General features: G+C 42.2%; 1 protein-coding gene across 2 annotated transcripts in view; it reads left to right on the top strand.

Annotated features, from left to right (window-relative positions):
• Nucleotides 1–661: 661 nt before the first annotated feature.
• Nucleotides 662–22,026, top strand: part of LOC111155343 (armadillo repeat containing 10) — a 37,082-nt gene continuing 15,717 nt past the window's right edge. For both annotated transcript variants that reach the window (XM_022515495.1, XM_022515494.1), the window contains exon 1: nt 662–972. In XM_022515495.1, the coding sequence (XP_022371203.1) occupies nt 834–972 (139 nt within the window). In that variant the 5' untranslated portion in view covers nt 662–833. The remainder of the gene's footprint in view (nt 973–22,026) is intronic.

Genomic DNA, 22,026 nt, shown 5'->3' with positions numbered 1-22,026 from the left:
TCTTTCTCCGGGGAACATGTCACCCTTTCCCTCCTTTCCGCCACCATCGCCCCCTCTGTCTTCTCCTCTCTGATCTATATCTTCAGCCCAGATGGCCAGTCTATTCAAGGCTGACTTCATCCTCTCCCATTCCGCTCCTCATACCCTCCACTCGCTCTCTGGCCAGACCCCAGCCCCTCCTCTGGGAAATCGCCGGGGTCCTCTCCCTTTTAACTCCGCCGCCACGTGGCTCCAGTACCTCGCAGACCTGAGGAATGTAGTTCTCCTTGAAGTAGTTCCTCAGTCGGGGGTTGGCAGTGCGTAGCGAGGCCATGACCAGAGGCCCCACTGAAACTCCCCGCCGGCCCTCCGCGTTCCGGGAAGCAGGCGCCGCGCCCGGCCGGGGACTAGCGCGTCCCGGCGTTGCCCCGGCAACCGCGGGGCAGGGAGGGGCGGGCACTGCGGCATAAGGTCCGCGCCCCCTAGGCGGGGCGGGGGGTAGGGGAGTAGCCGGGAGGGCGGCGGGAGGAAGGCGGGCCTCGGCCCCGGCGGCAGCTAGCGAACTCCGCCTTCGGGCGGCGGCGGCGGCCTCCGGGGCGGGGGTCCCTTCGGGTCGCGTAGTCCCTGAGGCTCTGGACTAGTCCTGCCCCCCGCCCCGCCTCTGCCAAGCCGCCGGGACGCTCCGGGGCCGCAGGGGGCGGTCTTGCTAGTCTGGCGGGGTCGTTTCCGGGAGGCGGAGCTCAGACGCTATTACCTTTCTCTTCCGCGGGCTCGCGCTAGCTTGGCGGTGGGATCCGCTGGCTCCGGGGTCTCCTACGCCAGGCCCAGCGCTGCGCCCCAGCCCCTCCGGCAGCATGGGCGGCGCCCGGGACGTGGGCTGGGTGGCGGCGGGCCTGGTCCTCGGGGCCGGGGCCTGTTACTGCATTTACAAGCTGACGCGGGGGCAGCGGCAAGGTGGCCGCGGGTTTCGGCTGCGCCCCTCGAGCTCCGCAGGTGAGGCCACGGGATGCCCGGCAGGTGGCGGGGGACGGCGGACCGGGGCTGGGTGTTATCCCTGGAGTGAAGGTTGAAGACAGCGGGCGCTCGTGACCTTCTCGTGCTCGCGGCCAAAGAAGCCGAGCCAGGGGAGGGCGGGAGGCTCTGAGCACGGCCAAGTGGAGAAGCCAGGTGCAGAGGACTGATCGTCCACTTGATGGGGTGCGTGTAAGGTCCTGAGCTGCCTCCTGCCTCCACTTAGTTCAAAATCCCGTGATGAAAAGTTGCCCACATTTTCCTGCCTGAGTGCGGCGTCACAGCGGAGGATTGGCTGGGTTTCTCAAAAGCATGTCCACTGCTCCGCACGTTAAAACTTGCTCCGGCCTTTGTGTTACCAAGGGGATTCTCCCTGCGGTGGCGTGGGTGTTGCGGGGCCTGGAGCGGTAGAAGAAATTGTGTCTGCAGTTGCCCTGGGAGAAGGAAAGCTGGAGGAGTAGTTCTGCCTCCTCTCGGCCAAGCCTCAGGGAGGAGGTACCTTGAAGTCACTGCGGTTCATATACAAAGTCGCAGAGAGATTCTGGAGATAACAGACACCGATGTACATATCAGTTTGAAACAGTTGTCTGCGTGGGAAAGGCTACCCTCCCGGCGAAAAAGTGCATGGTTAGGTTGCCGTCCAAAAGTACCGATTGGTGCATTCGGGATTCTGAGGATTTGCTGGATGTTCTGGAGGGAAATTTCCGGTCATGGACGTTGTTACAGAAATAATTAAAAATGAAATCTCCTGTCAGCCAAGAAATTCCTCTCTACAAATACAGAAAAGAACTAAAGTTTTATTGTTGAGTAAGCATTAAACTAGATTGCTGTGCTCATCCCAGGCAATCAGCTAATGGGATTGAAAAGAGAATTCTCACCCCTTTATGTATCTAGGCAGATAAAATCTATTTCATACCACCTGCATGTTTTCCAGAAAGACAGTAACTTGTCTTTAAGAAAAGGCTTGACAGCACCATTTACACATAATTCATCCTAAATTCACTGGTAATTGACGTGGCAATTTGTGTCAGCTAATTGCTTTTATCCAAAGGAAAAATAAGACTCTCAGCATCTTTATGACAAGCAGGTGGTTACAACATAGAACCAGGTGGCGAGGCTAAATTCAGAGATCTGGGCTCCACCTTTTTGATGTTTACATTTTAAACAGATGACCCCAAAGCCCATAAGAAAGACTTTCTTGGGTTGTAAACTGGCAGGAGAGTTACTTAGCTTTTAAAAAGATGTCATTTATATTAAGGAGACAAAGGAATTACAGTTATAGCTGGTTCTTGAACAAGTGGAATGTGAGCTGCACAGGATTACTTACATGGAGTTTTGGGGGGTTTTTGTGCGTGTTTTTTTTTTGTGGTTTTTTTTTTTTTTTTTTTTAGTAGATACAGTTCTGTAAATGTATTTTCCTTATGATTTTCTTAACATTCTCTTTAGCTTATTTTATTGTAATAATATAGTACATAAGACATATCACATACAAAATATATGTTAACTGTTTTCAGTGAGGCTTTCAGTTCATCACAGGCTATTAGTAGTTAAGTTTGGCGGAACCAAAATTATACGTGGATTTTGGCACCCCTAAATTCTTCATTGTTCGAGGGTGAGCTGTACAAGTTTACTCAAGGAAATACTCCGAGAAAACAGTAGGGAGAAGGTCTGTTTCCCTTTAGGGACAAAGGAAAAAGCAATTTTCAAAAGGAGGTTTTTATTTACCCTGACTTACAAAGCCTGATTTGTTGTCTGTGTGTGAAAGAGATTTCTGGATTCAGATACCTTCTCACTTACACTGATTGAACCTGGTGAACACTGATAAAGTCAGTGTTTTAAACTTAATTTTACCATTTCCAGAGTCACCCTTACCTTAAGTCAGGCACCTTACAAAATAAGGTGCTCCTGGTCCCTTCTTCCTGAAACTACCCCTTTATCTTTTTTTTTAAAGATTTTATTTATTTATTTGACAGAAATCACAAGTAGGCAGAGAGGCGGGGGCGGGGGTGGGGGTGGGCGGGGAAAGAAGGCTCCCTGTGGAGCAGAGAGGGGTTGGGAAAGTGGGGGGGGAAGCAGGATCCCCATGAAGCAGAGAGCCCAATGTGGGGCTGGATCCCAGGACCCTGAGATCATGACCAGAGCCCAAGGCTGAGGCCTAACCCTCTGAGCCACCCAGGCGCCCCACCCCTTTATCTTTGAAGAAGACTTGACAAGTATCCATTTTTTTCAGCATCATCTTTAGATTTCTGAAGATGATCTTTTTTGTTGTACTTGAGATAAAATTGACATAAAATATTGTATTAATGGTAGGTATATGATATATGGCTATGTATATATTTGATATCAAATATATGTAATATATATATATATATTTGGTTTGACTTGATATACTTGGTTCAGGTATCTGTACATATTGCAGAATAATCACCATGAAAAGTTTAGTTGACATCTCTCACTTCATAGGCACAGATTTTTTGTTGTTGTGATGAGAACTTCTAAGATTTACTCTCAGCAACTTTCAAGTACATAACACAGTATTGCTTGCTAACTATAGTCATCAAGCTGTACATTACTTTCCCAGTATTTACATATCTTTAAACTTGTTCTTCTCATCACTTTCATCCATTTTACACTGCCCCTTCACCTGCCTCTGGCATCCCCAGTCAATCTATTTGTATTCGTGAATTCAATTTTTTCCCTTTTTTTTTTTAGATTCGATATATAAGTGAGATTATATCATATTTGTTTTTTCTTTCCTGTCTGACTTGTTTCACTGAGAATAATGCCCTCAGTGTTTACCCGGGTTGTTGCAAATGGCAGGATTTCCTTCTTGTTATGGCTGAGTAATATTCCACTATTTCAGTTTTCCTATATATATATATATATATATATATATATAGACCACATTTTCTTTATCCATTCATCTATCAATGAACACTGAGGTTGTTTCTGTGTCTTCCTGTTATAAATAATGTTGCAGTGAACATGGGGGTGCATATGACTTTTCAAGGTATTCTTTTTCTTCACATAAATACCCAGAAGTTAAATTGCTAGATCTGCATGCTAGTTATATTCTTAATGTTGAGGAACCTCCAAACTGTTCCATAGTGGCCGCCCCAATTTACATAGTCTCCAGCGGTGGACCAAGGTTCCCTTTTCTCTACATCCTCACCAACACTTGTTATCTCTTATCTTTTTGTTGTTGTTTTTTTTAATCTCATCTTTTTGATACTGGCATTCTAACAGGTGTGAGGTGATAACTCATTGTGGTTTTGATTTGCATGTTACTGATGATTACAGATGTTGAGCACTATTTCACGTATCTGTTGGCCACTTAACATGTCTTTGGAAAAAATGGCTATTCAGATCCTCTGCTTATTTTTTTTAAAGATTACTTGGGTTTTTTCCCATTGAGTTGCATGAGTTCTTTATATATTTTGGATATTAACGGCTTATCAGATAAATGATTGGGGGATATTTTCTCCCATTCCGTAGGTTGCCTTTTCATTTTATTGATGGTTTCCTTTGCTGTGCAGAAGTTTTAAAATCTGATAGTCCACTTGTTTATTTTCGTTGCTTTTGGATTTGGTGTCAAATCTGAAAAATCATGCAAAGACCTATGTCAAGGAGCTTACTGCCTACATGTTCTGGGAGTTTGATGGTTTGAAGTCTTATGTTCAAGACTTTATTTTAAGTTGATTTTTGTGTCTGATATAAGAGTGGCCCAGTTTCATCTTTTTATGTGGCTGTCCAGGTTTCCCAGCACCATTTCATGGAGCTGATGAAGTCTTAGAATATAAGTGAGGTTCGGTGGGGTGAGGTCCGGAGCCAATGACCAAGAAAGAATTCTTGAGACATCTTTGGTGCAAAATGGTGGTTTATTAAAGCCCTGGGACAGGACCCATGGGCAAAAAGAGCTGCTGCCCCGGGGCTGTGAGGAGTGGTCCATTATACGCTTGCAAGTTGGACGGGGATCAGGGATGGCATAAGTGTCTAAGGAATTTTGGAAGCAAGGTTTCCAGGATCTTGAGGGGCTAGCTGTTGTTGGGCAAAAGGTTATTCATTACCGTGAATAAAACCTTTTCGTGAGACCCTTTAGATGTGTATCAGTGGGCCCTGTGCTTGGGAATCATTGTCAACACTATCTTGGAGGGTTTAGAGAGAAAGTTTCCAAATGAATTGTTAGAGTAGAACTTACAGGATCCTGGTTGGGGGTAGGGGTCAGTCAGGCCAGGATTGCCCTTTGCCCTAAGCAAAGTGTTAAGGGGAAGGCAGTGGAGTCCCTAGAGGAATGTCACTCTGCCAGTTTCAAGGGCTTGTCAGTGGGTAAGGAAATTAATAATTTTTCTTCTGCCTGTTTCCCACATCTGAGCCACTGTCTTTTCCCCATTGTATTTCTTTGGGTGCTTTGTCATAAATTAATTGACTGTAAATGCATAGGTTTATTTCTGGGCTGTCCTGTTCCATTGATCTGTGTGTCTGTTTTTATGCCAATGTTATACAGTTTTGATTACTGTAACTTTGTAATGTATTTTGAAGTCAGGGACCGCAATGCCTCCAGCTTTGTTCTCAAGATTGCTTTGGCCATTTGGGGTCTTTTCTCATTCCATACAAATTTTAGGATTGTTTATTCTATTTCTGTGAAAATGCCATTGGAATTTTGGTAGGGATTGTATTGGATCTGTAAATGGCTTTGGGTAATATGGACATTTTATTAGTTCTTCCTGTCAATGAGCTTGAGTAGCTTCCTCTTTATCTGTATTTTCTTCAATTTCTTTCATCAGTGCCTTACAGTATTCTGTGGACTGGTCTGTATACCTCCTTGGTTAAATTAATCCCTAGGTATTTTGTTCTCTTTGATGTAAATGTAAATGGAGTTGTTTTCTTTTTTTTTTTTTTTTTTTCTTCTTGGAGTTATTTTCTTAATCTCTCCTTCTGATAATTTGTTATTAGCATATAGAGATGCAACTCATTTTCTTATATTGATTTTGTATCCTGCAATTTTCCTGAACCTATGTATTCGCAGCTTTTTGGTGCAGTCTTAAGGGATTTCTCTATATAATGTCGTCGGCAGATAGTTTTTCTTTTTGATGGGATGGCTTTTATCTCTTTTCGTTGTCTAATTGCCCTAGCCAAGACTTCGAGTGCTGTGTTGAATAAAAATGGTGGAGTGGACATCCTTCTCTTGTTCTTGGTGTTAGAAGAAAAGCTCTCACTCAGTCGTTCACCACTGAGTATGATGTTAGCTGTGACTTTGTCCTAAATGGCCTTGATTACGTTGAGGTACAGTCCCTCTCTATCCTCTTAGTGTTGAGAGTTTTTATCATGAATGGATGTTGGATACTGTCCAATGCTCTTTCTGCATCTGTTGAGATGGTATGATTTTTATCCTTCATTTCGTTACGGCGGTGTGTCATACAGGTTGATTTGCCGCTGTTGAGCCATCTTTGCATCCTGGGTACATTCCACTTGATCTTGGTGTATGACTTTCTAATGTTTTGTTTGCTCATATTTTGTTGAGGCTTTTTACATCTGTATTCATCATGGATTTTGGCTTGTAATTTTCTTTCTTGTGGCGGTCCTTGTCTGATTTTGGTATCTAGGTAATAGGGCTTTGTAAAATGGGTTTAGAAGTGTTCCCTCCTCTTCTGTTTTAGGGAGTTTGAGGATTGGTATTCTTCTGCGAAGACTTTGGTAGAATTAATTAGTGAAGCCCTGTGGTCTTGGACTTCTGTTTGTTGGGACTTTGTTGATTACTGATTCAATCTCCTTACTAGTAACTGGTGTGATAAGATTTTTTGTTTCTTCAGTTCATTTTTTGTAGATTTTATATTTCTAGGAATTTTTCCATTTCTTCTAGATTGTCCAGTTGTTGGCATATAATTGTTCCTAATACCCTCTTACGATCCTTCGTTTTTTTTTTTTTCCTTTGTATTTTTGTGATATCAATTGTAGTGTCTCCTTTTTCATTTCATTGGTAAATGAAGCCACTCTCTCTCTCTGTTTTCTTGGTAAGTGTAGCCACTGGTTTGCCTATTTTGTTCCTCTTTTCAGTAAACCAGTTCTTATTTTCATTGATCTTTCCATTGTCTTCCTACTCTCATTTATTTCTGCTCTGCTCTTTGTTATTTCCTTCCTTCTAACATTGGGCTTTGTTCTTTTTATGGGTCCTTGAGGTGTAACGTTAGGTTGTTTATTTGAAATCTTTCAAATTTCTTCACATAAACACTTAGCACTCTGTACTTACCTATTAGGACTCTTTTTGCTTCATTCCATAAGTTTTGGTATGTTGTGCTGATGAAGTTTTAGAATATAGGTGAGGTTCAGTGGGGTGGAGTCCAGAGCCCACGACCAGGGAAGAATTCTTCAGATGTCTTTGGTACAAAATGGTGGTTTATTAAAGCACGGGGACAGGACCTGTGGGCAGAAAGAGCTGCTGCCCGGGGGTTGTGAGGGGTGCCAGGTTATGTACGATGGTGTTGGGGGAGGTAAGGAAAAAGGGAGGTTTCCATAGAACTTTCATATGCTAAAGACCTACAGGATACCAGATACCAGAGGCCTTGCCATTGTCAAGGTCGTTTTTCCTTTCTTAGCAAGGTATTAACCTTAAGGTAGTTGGGAGATTCCTAAAGAATGTCACATATGTCCCACTCAGGAGTGGGGGTGGGGGAAGGTTGCATGATGTCAGCTTCTGCTCTGTCCTCTGCCAGCCTTCTGTTCCCTCGTCAGTATTTCTATCTTTATTTTTTCTCGATAATTTTTTCCCTCTTTTGATTCTTCTTTGACTCACTAGTTGTTCTGTAGCATGTTTAATCTCTACATATAAGTGAATTTTCCATTTTTCTTCTTGTAGTTCATTTCTAGTTCGCTACCTTAGAGTTGACAAGTTTGTATATTAATTCTGTTGGGTCCCCCAATAATGGGTCCATGATTAAAGGAGCGAGACTGATACAAAGCGAAGGTCAAGCAAAGCTTTATTTAGCGCCAAGCATCAAGAATCAAACCAGCCCGCCGGGGCGCACGCCCCTCCCTGCTTTCCAGACTATTATAGAGCAAAGGCCAAGTGGTTGCGCCTGGCCACACACAGGTGGCTAATTGAATTACAATTCACCCCATAGTAGCTATGCTACCCAGCCCACCACCTTGGTAGCTAGGAGACAGTATGCGCCCCCACTGATTGAATGTCTCCACCTTACCTGACCCACCCTTGTATTTGGGCCCGTCACCTGGGACTGGTTTCCTGGACTTGCTTTTAAGTAAGTTCCCCTGGGGGGGGGGGCAGGGTCAATTTAAGTTTTACTGCATAAACAAAAAAATGGCAAAATGGGTTGGGGCCGCTCTGGCTGAATAGGCCCTTACAATTCAGTCTTCTTAGATTTATGAAGACTTATTTTGTTGCCTATCATGTGATTTATCCTGGAGAGTGTTCCATGTGTGCTTAAGAAGAACATGTTTTGCTTTTGAATGTTCTGTAGATGTCTGTTAAGTTCATCTGGTCTAACATGTCCAATGTTTCCTTATCAATTTTCTGTCTGGGTGACGCATCCATCGATAAAACTGGAGTATTGAGGTCTCCTACTATTGTACTGCAGTCTATCTCTCCCTTTGAGTCTGATTATTTTTGCTTTATAAGGTGCTTCTGTGTTGGGTGCTTATGTATTTACAAATGTTATGTGCTCTCCTTTTATCATTATATAATTATCTTCTTTGTCTCTTATTACAGTCCTTGTTTTGAAGTCTTTCGTCTGATGGAAGTGTGGCTACCCCAGCTTTTTTAAAGCTTCCATTTGCATGGAATATCTTTTTCTCTCCCTTCACTTTCCTTGTGTCCATAAAGCCGCAGTGAGTTTCTTGGCAGCGTATAGTTAGTCTAATACTGTGATTTTGAAAAAGAAATATTTATTCTTCATCCCTATTTCTGGCACAAAGCTCCTAAAACCCTCAGAATCTTCTCAGTGCTGTGAGCTATAAAGGTGTCTTTTGTTATGCTAATGGAGCTTTTGGAAAGCCCTGTAAGGATGGGGTCTTGTTGCGAGGGAGGCAAACAGGATTAGAGGGCAATAAACTTGATAAGCAAAATTTTCTCTGAGTTCTGTGAGCTGCTCTAGCAAATTAATTGGACCCAAAGTGGGGTTGGTGAATCTCTGATCAGAAGCACTGGTGATGGGGCGCCTCGGTTGCTCAGTTGTTAAGTGTCTGCCTTCAGCTCAGGTCATGATCCCAGGGTCCTGGGTTCAAGCCCCACTTTGGGCTCCCTGCTCAGCAGGAAGCCTGCTTCTCCCTCTCCCACTGCCCCTGCTTGTGTTCCATCTCTTGCTGTCTCTCTCTCTCTCTCTATATATATATCAAATAAATAAATAATCTTAAAAAAAAAACTTAAAAAGAGGAGCACCGATGATAACTTGGGCTTGCTCCTGGCATCTGAAGTGGTCGGGGGTGGGGGCAGTCTTTGAGGACTGAGCCCATAACCTGTGGGGTCTGATGTAGGTAGAAAGTGTCTAAGTTGAATTGAATTGTAGAACCTGCTGGTGTCCAGAAATTGCTTAGTTCTTCGGAAAAACTCACTCTATGTTAGAATGGGTGACCAGAATCAGAATGTGAATTGGGTCTTGTTTTGGTTTTGGTTTATTTTTTTAAATTAAATTAATATATTATGTATTACTTGCCCCAGGGGTACAGGTCTATGAATTGTCAGGCTTACACACTTCACAACACTCACCATACATAGTACATACCCTCCCCAGTGCCCGTAACCCAACCACCCTCTCCATACCGCTCCCCCCGCTCCGGCAACCCTCAATTTCTTTAGTGAGATTAAGAGTCTCTTATGGTTTGTCTCCCTCCCAATCCCATCTTGTTTCATTTTTTTTTTCTTCCCTGCCCCCCAAACCCCCCACTTTGCTTCTCAAATTCCTCATATCAGGGAGATCATGTTATAATTGTCTTTCTCTGATTAATTTATTTTGCTCAGCATAATACCCTCTAGTTCTATCCACGTCGTTGCAAATGGCAAGATTTCATTTCTTTTGATGGCTGCATAGTATTCCATTGTATATATACACCACATCTTCTTTATCGAGTTATCTGTTGATGGACACCTAGGTTCTTTCCATAGTTTGGCTATTGTGGACATTGCTGCTATAAAATTGGGGTGCATGTGCCCTTTCGGATCATTACTTTTGTATCTTTAGGGTAAATACCCAGTAGTGTGATTGCTGGGTTGTAGGGCAGCTCTACTTTGAACTTTTTGAGGAACCTCCATGCTGTTTTCCACAGTGGCTGCACCAGCTTGCATTCCCACCACAGTATAGGAGGGTTCCCTTTTCTCCGCATCCTTTCCGGCATCTGTCGTTCCCTGACTTGTTCATTTTAGCCGTTCTGACTGGTGTGAGGTGGTATCTCATTGTGGTTTTGATTTGTATTTCCCTGATGCTGAGTGATGTGGAGCACTTTTTCATGTGTCTGTTGGCCATCTGGATATTGTCTTTGCAGAAATGTCTGCTCATGTCCTCTGCACATTTCTCTTTTTTTTTTTTTTTTTTTAAGATTTTATCTATTTATTTGACAGAGATCACAAGTAGGCGAGGAGGTAGGCAGAGAGAGAGGAAGGGAAGCAGGCTCCCCGCCGAGCAGAGAACCAGATGCAGAGCTCTATCCCGGGACCCTGAGATCATGACCTGAGCCAAAGGGAGAGGCTTTAAACCACTGAGCCACCCAGGCGCCCCCACTGCCCATTTCTTGATTGGATTATTGGTTTGCTGGGTGTTGAATTTGATAAGCTCTTTATAGAGTTTGGATACTAGCCCTTTATCTGATATGTCGTTTGCAAAGATCTTCTCCCTTTCTGCCATGTGTCTTTTGGTTTTGTTGACTGTTTCCTTTACTGTGCAAAAGCTTTTTTTTTTTTTTTTTTTAAGATTTTTTATTTATTTGACAGAGATCACAAGTAGGCAGAGAGGCAGGCAGAGAGAGAGGGGGAAGCAGGCTCCCTGCTTAGCAGAGAGCCCAATGTGGGGCTCTATCCCAGGAAACCTGAGATCATGACCTGAGCCGAAGGCAGAGGCCCAACCCACTGAGCCACCCAGGCTCCCCTGTGCAAAAGTTTTTAATCTCGATGAAGTCCTAATAGTTCATTTTTGCCCTTGCTTCCCTTGCCTTTGGCGATGTTTCTGGGAAAAAGTTGCTACGGCTGAGGTCAAAGAGGTTGTTGCTTATGTTCTCAAGGATTTTGATGGAATTCTGTCTCACATTGAGGTCTTTCATCCATTTGGAGTCTGTTTTCATGTGTGGTGTAAGGAAATGGTCCAGTTTCATTTTTCTGCATGTGGCCGTCCAATTTTCCCAACACCATTTGTTGAAGAGACTGTCTTTTCCATTGTACATTCTTTCCTATTTTGTCAAAGATTAGTTGACCGTAGAGTTGAGGGTCTATTTCTGGGCTCTCTATTCTGTTCCATTGATCTATTTGTTTGGTTGTTGGTTTTTTTTGTTGTTGTTTTTTTTAATAAACATATAATATATTTTTATCCCCAGGGGTACAGGTCTGTGAATCGCCATATGTGTTTGTTTTTGTGTGAGTACCATGCTGTCATGGTGATTGCAGCATTGTAATAGAGCTTGAAATCTTGAATTGTAATGCCACCAACTTTGAATTTCTTTTTCAACATTCCTCTGGCTATTCAGGGTCTTTCCTGGTTCTATATAAATTTTAGGATTATTTGTTCCATTTCTTTGGAAAAAATAGATGGTATTTTGATAGGGATTGCCTTAAATATGTAGATTGCTTTAGGAAGCAGAGACATTTTCACAATATTTGTTCTTCCAATCCATGAGCATGGAACATTTTTCCATTTCTTTGTGTCTTCCTCAATTTCTTTTATGAGTGCTTTATCGTTTTCTGAGTACAGATTGTTTGCTTCTTTGGTTAGGTTTATTCCTAGGTATCTTATGGTTTTGGGTACAATTGTAAATGGGATCGACTCCTTAATTTCTCTTTCTTCTGTCTTGTTGTTGGTGTATAGAAATCCAACTGATTTCTGTGCATTGATTTTATATCCTGACACGTTACTGAATTCCTGTACAAGTTCTAGCAGATTTGGAGTGGAGTATTTTGGGTTTTCCACATAAAGTATCATATCATCTGCAAAGAGTGATAGTTTGACTTCTTTGCCGATTTGGGTGCCTTTAATTTCTTTTTTGTTGTCTGATTGCCGAGGCTAGGACTTCTAGTACTATGTTGAATAGTAGTGGTGATAGTGGACATCCCTGCCGTGTTCCTGACCTTAGCAGAAAAGCTCTTAGTTTTTCTCCATTGAGAATGATATTCACTGTGGGTTTTTCCAGATGGCTTTGGTGATATTGAGGTATGTACACTCTATCCCTACACTCTGAAGAGTTTTGATCAAGAAAGGATGCTGTATTTTGTCAAATGGTTTCTCAGCATCTATTGAGAGTATCATATGGTTCTTGTTTTTTCTTTTATTAATGTACTGTATCACACTGACTGATTTGCGGATGTTGAACCAACCTTGCAGCCCTGGAATAAATCCCACTTTGTGGGATTGTGGGGTTGTGGTGAATAATCCTTTTAATGTACTATTAGATCCTATTGGTTCGCGTTTTGGTGAGAATTTTCACATCTGTGTTCATCAAGGATATTGGCCTGTAATTCTCTTTTTTGTTGCGGTGTTTGTCTGGTTTTGGGATCAAGGTAATGTTGGCCTCATAAAATGAGTTTGGAAGTTTTCCTTCCATTTCTATTTTTTGGAACGGTTTCAGGAGAATAGGAATTAATTCTTCTTTAAATGTTTGGTAGAATTCCCCTGGGAAGCTGTCTGGCCCTGGGCTCTTGTTTTCTGGGAGATTTTTTGTTTTAATTTTATTTATTTATTTGACAGAGAGAGAGAGAGATCACAAGCAGGCAGAGAGGGGAAAGCAGGCTCCCTGCTGAGCAGAGACACACACCCCCCCGCCATAGGGGGCTCAATCCCAGGACCCTGAGATCATGACCTGAGCCGAAGGCAGAGGCTTAACCCACTGAGCCACCCAGGTGTCCCTGTTGGGAGATTGACGACTGCTTCAATCTCCTTACTGGTTATGGGTCTGTTCAGGTTTTCTATTTCTTCCTGGTTCAGTTTTGGTAGTTTTAGTCTTTAGGAATGCATCCATTTCTTCCAGATTATCAAATTTGCTGTTGTTTAGTTGCTCATAATATGTTCTTGTAATTGCTTGTATTTCTTTGGTGTTAGTTGTGATCTCTCCTCTTTCATTCATGATTTTATTTATTTGGGTCCTTTCTCTTTTTTTATGGATAAGTCTGGCCAGGGGTTTATCCATCTTATTGTTTCAAAGAACCAACTCCTAGTTTCATTGATTTGTTCTGTTGCTTTTTTGGTTTCTGTTTCATTGATTCCTGCTCTGCTCTTTATTATTTCTCTTCTCCTGCTGGGTTTAGGCTTTCTTTGTTGTTCTTTCTCCAGCTCCTTTAGGTGTAGGGTTAGGTTATGTACTTGAGACATTTCTTGTTTCTTGAAAAAGGCTTGTATCGCTATATACTTTTCTCTCAAGACTGCCTTTCCTGTGTCCCCACAGATTTTTGAACAGTTGTGTTTTCATTATCATTTGTTCCCATGAATTTTTTCAATCCTTCTTTAATTTCCTTGTTGACCCATTCATTCTTTAGTAGGATGCTCTTTAGCCTCCATGTATTTGAGTTCTTTCCAACTTTCCTCTTGTGATTGAGTTCTAGCTTCAGAGCATTGTGATCTGGAAATATGCAGGGAATGGTCCCAGTCTTTTGGTACCCGTTGAGACCTATTTTGTGACCCAGGATGTGATCTACTGTGGAGAATGTTCCATGTCCACTAGAGAAAAATGTATATTCTGTTGCTTTGAAATGGAATGTTCTGAATGGATCTGTGATGTCCATCTGGTCCAGTGTGTCATTTAAGGCCTTTATTTCCTTGTTGATCTTTTGCTTGGATGACCTGTCCATTTCAGTGAGGGGGGTGTTAAAGTCCCTTACTATTATTGTATTATTGTTGATGTGTTTCTTTGATTTTGTTATTAATTGGTTTATATAGTTGGCTGCTCCCATGTTAGGGGCATAGATATTTAGAATTGTTAAATCTTTTTGTTGGACAGACCCTTTGAGTATGTTATAGTGTCCTTCCTCATCTCTTATTATAGTCTTTGGCTTCAAATCTAATTGATCTGAAATAAGGATTGCCACTCCAGCTTTCTTTTGATGTCCATTAGCATGGTAAATTGTTTTCCACCTCTCACTTTAAATCTGTAGGTGTCTTTGGGTCTAAAATGAGTTTCTTGTAGACAGCGTATTGATGGGTTTGGTTTTTTAATCCATTCTGATACCCTGTGTCTTTTGATTGGGGCATTTAGCCCATTTACATACAGGGTAAGTATTGAGAGATATGAATTTAGTGCCATTGTATTGCCTGTAAGGTGACTGTTACTATGTATTGTCTCAGTTCCTTTCTGGTCTACTACTTTTAGGCTCTCTCTTCACTTAAAAGACCCCTTTCAATCCCTTTCAATACTTTCTGTAGGGCTGGTTTGGTATTTACAAATTCTTTTAGTTTTTGTTTTTCCTGGAAGCTTTTTATCTCTCCTATTTTCAGTGATAGCCCAGCTGGATATAGTATTCTTGGATGCATGTTTTACTCATTTAGTGCTCTGAATATATCATGCCAGTTCTTTCTGGCCTGCCAGGTCTCTGTGGATAAGTCTGCTGCCAATCTAATATTTTTACCATTGTATGTTACAGACTTCTTGTCTCGGGCTGCTTTCAGGATTTTCTCTTTGTCACTAAGACTTGTAAGTTTTACTATTAGATGACAGAGATGTGGACCTATTCTTACTGATTTTGAGGGGGGTTCTCTGTGCCTCCTGGATTTTGATGCTTGTTCCCTTTGCCATATTAGGGAAATTCTCTACTATAATTCGCTCCAATATACGTTCTACCCCATCTCTCTTTCTCCTTCTGGAATCCCAGTTATTCTAATATTGTTTCATCTTATGGTATCACTTATCTCTCACATTCTCCCCTCGTGGTCCAGTAGTTGTTTGTCTCTTTTTTGCTCAGCTTCTTTATTCTCCATCATTTGGTCTTCTATATCACTAATTCTTTCATCTGCCTCATTTATCCTAACAGTAACAACCTCCATTCTTTTTTTTTTTTTTTAAAGATCTTATTTATTCACCTGAGAGAGAGAGAGAGATCACAAGTAGGCAGAGAAGCAGGCAGAGAGAGACGGAGAAGCAGGCTCCCTGCTAAAAAGAGAGCCTGATGCGGGGCTCGATCCCAGGAGCCTGGGATCATGACCGGAGCCTAAGGCAGAGGTTTAACCCAGTGAGCCACCCAGGCACCCCAAGAGCCTCCATTCTTGATTGTACCTTATTAATAGCTTTTTTGATTTCAGCTTGGTTAGATTTTAGTTCTTTTATTTCTCCAGAAAGGGCTTTTATTTTCAGACAGGGTTTCTCTAATATCTTCCATGCCTTTTTCAAGCCCAACTAGTACCTTGAGAATCATCATTCTGAACTCTGGATCTAACATATTACCAACGTCCTTATTGATTAGTTTCCTAGCCGTCAGTACTGCCTCTTGTTCGTTTTTTTGTGTGTGGTTTTTCCGCCTTGTCATTTTATCCAGATAAGAATATATGAACAAGAGAATAAAATACTGAAAGGGTGGCAAAGACCCCAGAAAAATGTATGCTAATCAAATCAGAAGAGATCCCTAATTGGGAGGAGAGGAAAGGGGGGTAAAAAGAAATTTTTTAGAATATTAAAAAATTAAAAATATATATATATATGTATAAGACTGTTGAATAGAACAGAGCCATCAACTTGATTTGGGGTGTGTTTTAGTCTCTTAGAAGAAACTACCTCCCAAAATTTTATTTAAAGAAAGGAAAACACATATATATACAAAAATAAGGGTAAACACGATGAAGGGATGGAATATGATTGTAAAGATGAAAAATTAAAAAGAAAAACTTCTTAAAAAGTAATTGATAAGTTGGTTGGAAAAAGAAAAAGAAAGTGGAGAGAATTTGCTCAGGCTGGAGACTAGAAGAAAGCCCTGTGCTAGATTTAGGGTATATTTTGATCTATTAGAAGAAATTGTATCCCTGAATTTTTCAGAAGAAAATATCCTATATGTCTACGAAAATAAAGTTAGATACAATCAAGTATAAAATATAATAATGAAAAAATTTTTAAGATTTTTTTAAAGAAAGGTATTGTTAAGATAAACTAGTTAAAAAAAAACATTAAAAAAGGAAAGAGGAAAAGTTAAAAAAATAGAATAAAAAAAATTTTAAAAATTTAATTGGGGTGCCTGGGTGGCCTAGTGGGTTAAGGGTCCTGGGATCAAACCCCACATCGGGCTCTCTGCTCAGCGGGGAGCCTGCTTCCCCACCTCTCTCTCTGTCTGCCTCTCTGCATGCTTGTGATCTCTGTCAAATAGATAAATAAAAATTTTTTTTTAAATTGTTTTAATAACTTTGCAAGACTAAAGAATCATGGGGAGAAAGCCATGAATTCCATGTTTTGTTTTCCCCTCCTCTGGAGTTCCGCTGTTCTCTTTGATTGGTGAACTTGGTCTTGGCTGGATGTTCTTGCTGATCTTCTGGGGGAGGGGTCTGTTGCAGTGATTCTCGAAAGTCTTTGCCCGAGGTGGAATTGCGCTGCCTTTGCCAGGGCTGGGCTATGAAATATGCTCTGCTTGGGTTCACTCTTGGGGCACTTTTGTTCCCTGAACGCTTTCCCTAGAGCTCTGGAGGACAAGAATGAAAATGGTGGCTTCTCAGTCTCTAGGCCGGAGGAGCCGAGAGCTCGGGGCCCCACTCCTCAGTGCGACCCTCAGAGAAAAGCGCTTAATCACTCCCGTCTCCCTGGTCTCTGGCCGCACTTGGAGCTCACCCAGCCTGTGACCCAGCATTTCTGTCTCTGGCACACAGCCCCGTTTGGAGTCTCCAAACCCAGCAGATTCCTGCCATGCTGCTCTTCTGGCGGAGGAAGGTGGGTCTCCCTGGATCTGCTACTTGTGGAGTCCCTGCCCAAAAGAGCAGTGGCCTGACTGTGCCACAGATCACAGTTTAAGGTAACCCCGAGCTGAGAGCTCATTCCCTGCCTCTGTCTCTGTAGCTGGCTTCCCCGCTCTGATACCTGCGAGCTCTGCTGCACTCAAGACACCCCTGATCCTTCTGTGACCCTCGTGACCTGGGACCACACTGACCCGCGAGGGCTCCACCCCTGCTTAGCCTATGGAGCGATGTCCCTCGGTAGAGCAGACTTCTAAAAGTCCTGATTTTGGGGCGCCTGGGTGGCTCAGTGGGTTAAAGCCTCTGCCTTCAGCTCAGGTCATGATCCCAGGGTCCTGGAATCGAGCCCCGCATCAGGCCCTCTGCTCAGCAGGGAGCCTGCTTCCTCCTCTCTCTCTGCCTGCCTCTCTGCCTACTTGTGATCTCTGTCAAATAAATAAATAAAATCTTTCAAAAAAAATAATAAAAGTCCTGATTTTGTGCTCCGTTGCTCTGCCGCTTGCCGGGAGCCAGCCCTCCCCACCCCCACCCACCACGGTCTATCTTCTGTCGCTTCAGATTCATGTCTCTGCACATCCTACCTTTCAGAAAGTGGGCGATTTTCTGTTTCTAGAATTGCTGCTCCTCTTCTCTTTAGTCTCCTGTTGGGTTTGTAGGTGTTCGGAATGCTTTGGTAACTATCTACCTGAACTCCTGTGACCTGATGTCATCTCAGGCTTCTATTCCTCCACCATCTTGACTCTCTCCTCCAGTTTTTGTTTTTGTTCTTATCCTTTGGGCCACTCTAAGCTTTTTGATTGGAGGCTTGAGGCCATTTACATTTAAAATAATTTTCAGTAGGTATGGATTTAATGCCATTTTGTTAATAGTTTTCTGGCTGTCTGTATTTCCTTTGTGCCTTTCTTTTCTTGCTCTCTTTGTGGTGTGATGATTACTATAGTGGTAGGTTTAGATTCCTTTACCTTTAATGTTCCTTTATCTACCATACGTTTTTGCTTTGTGGTTACCATGAGGCTTACCTAAAACATAACAGTCTATTTTAAGTTGATAATAACTAAAATTTGAATGCATTCTTAAGCTGTACGTTCTTACTCCTCCACATACACACAGTTTATGTTTCTGGTATCACAATTTATATCTTTGTCTTCTGTATCCCTTAAATTATTGTACTGATAGTTATTTTTACTATGACTTTTAGCTTTCATACTGAATTTGTAAGATAAGTGACTTGCCCACCACCATTACATTATTTGGAATATAACTATGTATCTTTATCAGCAAGACTTATACATGTATGTATTTTCCTGCTACTAATTAGCACCCTTTGTTTCAGCTTCAGGAAATTCCTTTAGCATTTCTTGTAAGACCAGACTAGAGGTGCTGAGCTCCTTCAGCTCTTGCTTGTCTGGAAAATTCTTTCTCTCTCCTTTATTTATGAAGGACAACTTCGCCAGTTAGATTTTTCTTGGTTAAGTTTTTTTTTTCTTTCAGCACTTTGAATATACTGTGACACTCCCTTCTGGCCTCCAAAGTTTTGGCTAAAAAATCTGCTCATGGTCTTATATGTAATGAGTTATTTTTCTGTCGTGGCTTGTAAGATTTTCTCCTTGAGTTTAGCTTTTGACTTTTTTTTAAAAGATGTTATTTAGGGGTGCCTGGATGGCTCAGTTAAGCATATCCCTTTGGCTCAGGTCATGATCCCAGGGTCTTGGGATCAAGTCCCGCATCAGGCTCCCTGTTCAGAAGAGAGCCTGCTTCTCCCTCTCTCTCTGCTGCTCCCTCTTGTGCGTGCACACTCATTTTCACTTTTTCTCTCTCAGACAAATAAATGAAATCTTTTTTAAAAATCTTTTTTTTTTTAAGATTTCATTTATTTGTCTGAGAGAGAGAGAGATAGGTCCCCTAAGCTATCTTCATTTTTATTTTCCTGCTCTGATTGGATGAGTTCTCCTGCCCTGTCTTCTAGTTCACTGATCCTGTCTTCTCCTTCCTCTAGTCTGTTATTGAATCCCTCTAGTAGTTTGTTTTTGTTGTTGTTTTCGGTTCCGTTATTATATTCTTCAGCTTTGTGACTTCTGCTTGACACTTTCTTTGATTTTCTTTCCCAGTCTTAAAGGAGTGATCTCATGTAGGAAATGAATCTTACTGTGCCCAGGTCTTGGCTGTCTCTCCAAGCTTTGTGATTGTTCAAGCATCCTGTTTCCAACAGCTCATAGTAGTTGAGAGTGTGCCAAGCCCTGTCTGTGTCCCAAAGGGAAGGATCTCTCATTCAGTGCTTAGATACAAGCTGAGTAGAAGCCAAACCTGCAGATAGCAGCTTTTACAGTATGGAAATACACCTGCCAGTGGAAAACTGAGATGGGTGTTTGATCTTTCTGTACTGAGCCCTGGGGTGATAGCTAGTTTTGAACTATTTCTTTGTTTGCTACCATCCCACAGAACCTGTGGGTCCTTCTGGCCACTAGATCCAGGTGATCAAGGGGCATCTCTTGGGCAGCAGCCACAAAAACCAGGGTGCCAGACATGTGTGCAGACTCCTTTCTGGGAAATACCAGCATCCTAGAGCGAGGCACGGGGAGAGTGCAAAGATGGGACCATCCAGCCTCCCCATCTCTGGAGAGTATTGCTGTCAGCCCCTTGTGGTTTGTTCAAAGAGAAGTCTGCCCCTCAAGCTGCCTTGCAGTTATTAAGATAAGTGAATAGGCCTCTTTGATGGAAAGACTGGTGCCAGTCTACTGCCTCTGCTGGCCGTAGGGGGTTAAGCCATGGTTAGTATGTGCAAGCCCTTTAAAAACTCTCTTTTAATTTGCTGTAGCCTGGTGGGTGTAATGGATGCAAGTTTCGTTGGCTTTCAGAGCCAGGTATTTTGGAAGCCCGTATCTCAGCTAGAAGTCTTAAAAATTGGAAGATAGGGTGTGGGGTCCAAAGCCTTTGCTCTTCAGGGAGATGCTGGGAGTTGTGAGTTCTGGTCGGGTTATATGTTGCTGCACCAGGGGAGGTGATGATGGCAAGATTGTGTTTCATCCTCTACTGTCAGTTTTAGTGGGGGGGGGTTTCTCAACTTTTCTCGCTTCTGGATTTCTTCCAGAGAGAATTATCCTTGATGTAGCAATAGATTGAAGGTGTCTGTGTGAAGAGATCAGTTCAGGATCTTCCTATGTCACCATCTTGAACCAGACTGGGTCTTTTTTTTTTTTTTGGGTCTTCAGTATTAAGAAATTTATAATTCCTGTAACAGCTTAGACTGTTTGAGAGCATTGGGAAAGATGAAAATACATTCCCATGATTTATTTATCACTGGAAGTTTGTACCTCTTAATCCCCTTCACCTGTTTCACCTGCCCCCCAAACCCCTCCCACCTCTGGTAACGAGCAGTTTGTTTCTTGTATCTATGAGTCTGTTTCTGGTTTTTGTTTATTTTGTTTCTTAGATTCCACATATAAGTGAAATCATAAGGTATTTGTCTTTCTGGCTCTTTACACTTAGCTTAATACCTTCCCAGCCCATCCCTGTTGTTGCCAATGGCAGAATTTCAATATTTTTTATGGCTAAATAATATTCCATTGTGTATGTGTGCGTGTGTGTGTGTGTGTGTGTGTGTATATGTATATATATATACACACATATATATATATACACATCACTTCTTTTTAATCCATTCATCAACTATCAGTGGACACTTAGGTGGCTTCCACATCTTGGCTGTTCAAAATAATGCTGCAAGAAAGGGGTACATACGTCTCTGTTCTAATTAATGTTTTCATTTTCTTCAGATAAAAACCCAGGAGTTGCTGGATTGTAGGGTAGGTCTATTTTTAACTTTTTGAGGAGATTCCATGCTGTTTTCCAGAGTGGCTGCACCAGTTTGCGTTCCCACCTGCAGTGTAGAAGGGTTCCCTTTTCTCCCTATCCCCACCAACTCGTTATTATTTGTGTTTTTGGTAATGGCCAGTCCGACGAGTGTGAGGTAACAGCTCACCGTGGTTGCGATTTGCATTTCCCTGATGACGGTGCTGAGCGTCTTTCCACGTGCCTGCAGCCATCTGGATATAGACTTTGGAAACATGTCTGTGCAGGTGTTCTGCCTGCTTTTTAATCAGGATTTTTGTTTTCTCCCACAGATATGTGTACAAAATCACACGACTTTAGAGGTGCACCTTTGGAACCAGTTATAGTCTTAGATCACCCCCTCTTTTTTAATAGATGAGGAAAGCTGAGATCCCAAAAGAGGTTGAAGGACTTGCCTGCACTTTGTATTTTCGTTTCTCTGGCTTTTTGCTACTAACTACCTGTGTGGCTTTGGGCAAATCTTTAAACAGTCCTAGCTTCGGTTTCCTCCTGTATAAAAAGAGTTCGGATGAACCCCCAAATTCTTTCCTTTCTAAAATCTGTTTTTGTCATTCTTTCACTTTTCAAATATTTGGGGGGTGAAATCCTGTTTTACAAAGTGCACATGAGGCAGGTAATGGATTCAGAAGTAAAAGCAGAGTCCAGAGATCCTAATTATTAAACTTGAGAGTGAAAAACTGCTGGCCTCTCAGCTTTTAGATGTTCCTAACGGGCTTCTTACGTGCTTCTCAGGACAGCATATCACTTATTATCTCTACCATCTCTACTTGGCCCTTTCCCTCATATTTTTCTGTGATTCATCCTTAAGGCAATATACGTAATTGTTTTTATTACAAGAGTAATCGTATTTATTGTAAAAAAAAAAAAAAATCAACATGCTCATAAGCACAGGGTAGAAAATAAGTCATTCGTAATCCAGCACCCAAAGATAACTACCCTTAATAATTTGGTATGTATTTTTTTAAAGATCTTATTTATTTATTAGAGTCAGATCACAACAGAGAGCACAAACAGGGAGGAGCAGGGAATCCCACTCCCACTCAGGGCTCTATCCCAGGACCCCAGGATCACCACCTGAGCTGAAGGCAGAGGCCTTAACCCACTGAGCCACCCAGGCGCC

The sequence above is a fragment of the Enhydra lutris genome, unplaced genomic scaffold (genome assembly GCF_002288905.1).
Source record: "Enhydra lutris kenyoni isolate GAN:26980312 unplaced genomic scaffold, ASM228890v2 scaffoldscaffold40, whole genome shotgun sequence".
Lineage (NCBI taxonomy): Eukaryota > Metazoa > Chordata > Mammalia > Carnivora > Mustelidae > Enhydra > Enhydra lutris.
This window is presented reverse-complemented; position numbering and strand designations above follow the sequence as displayed.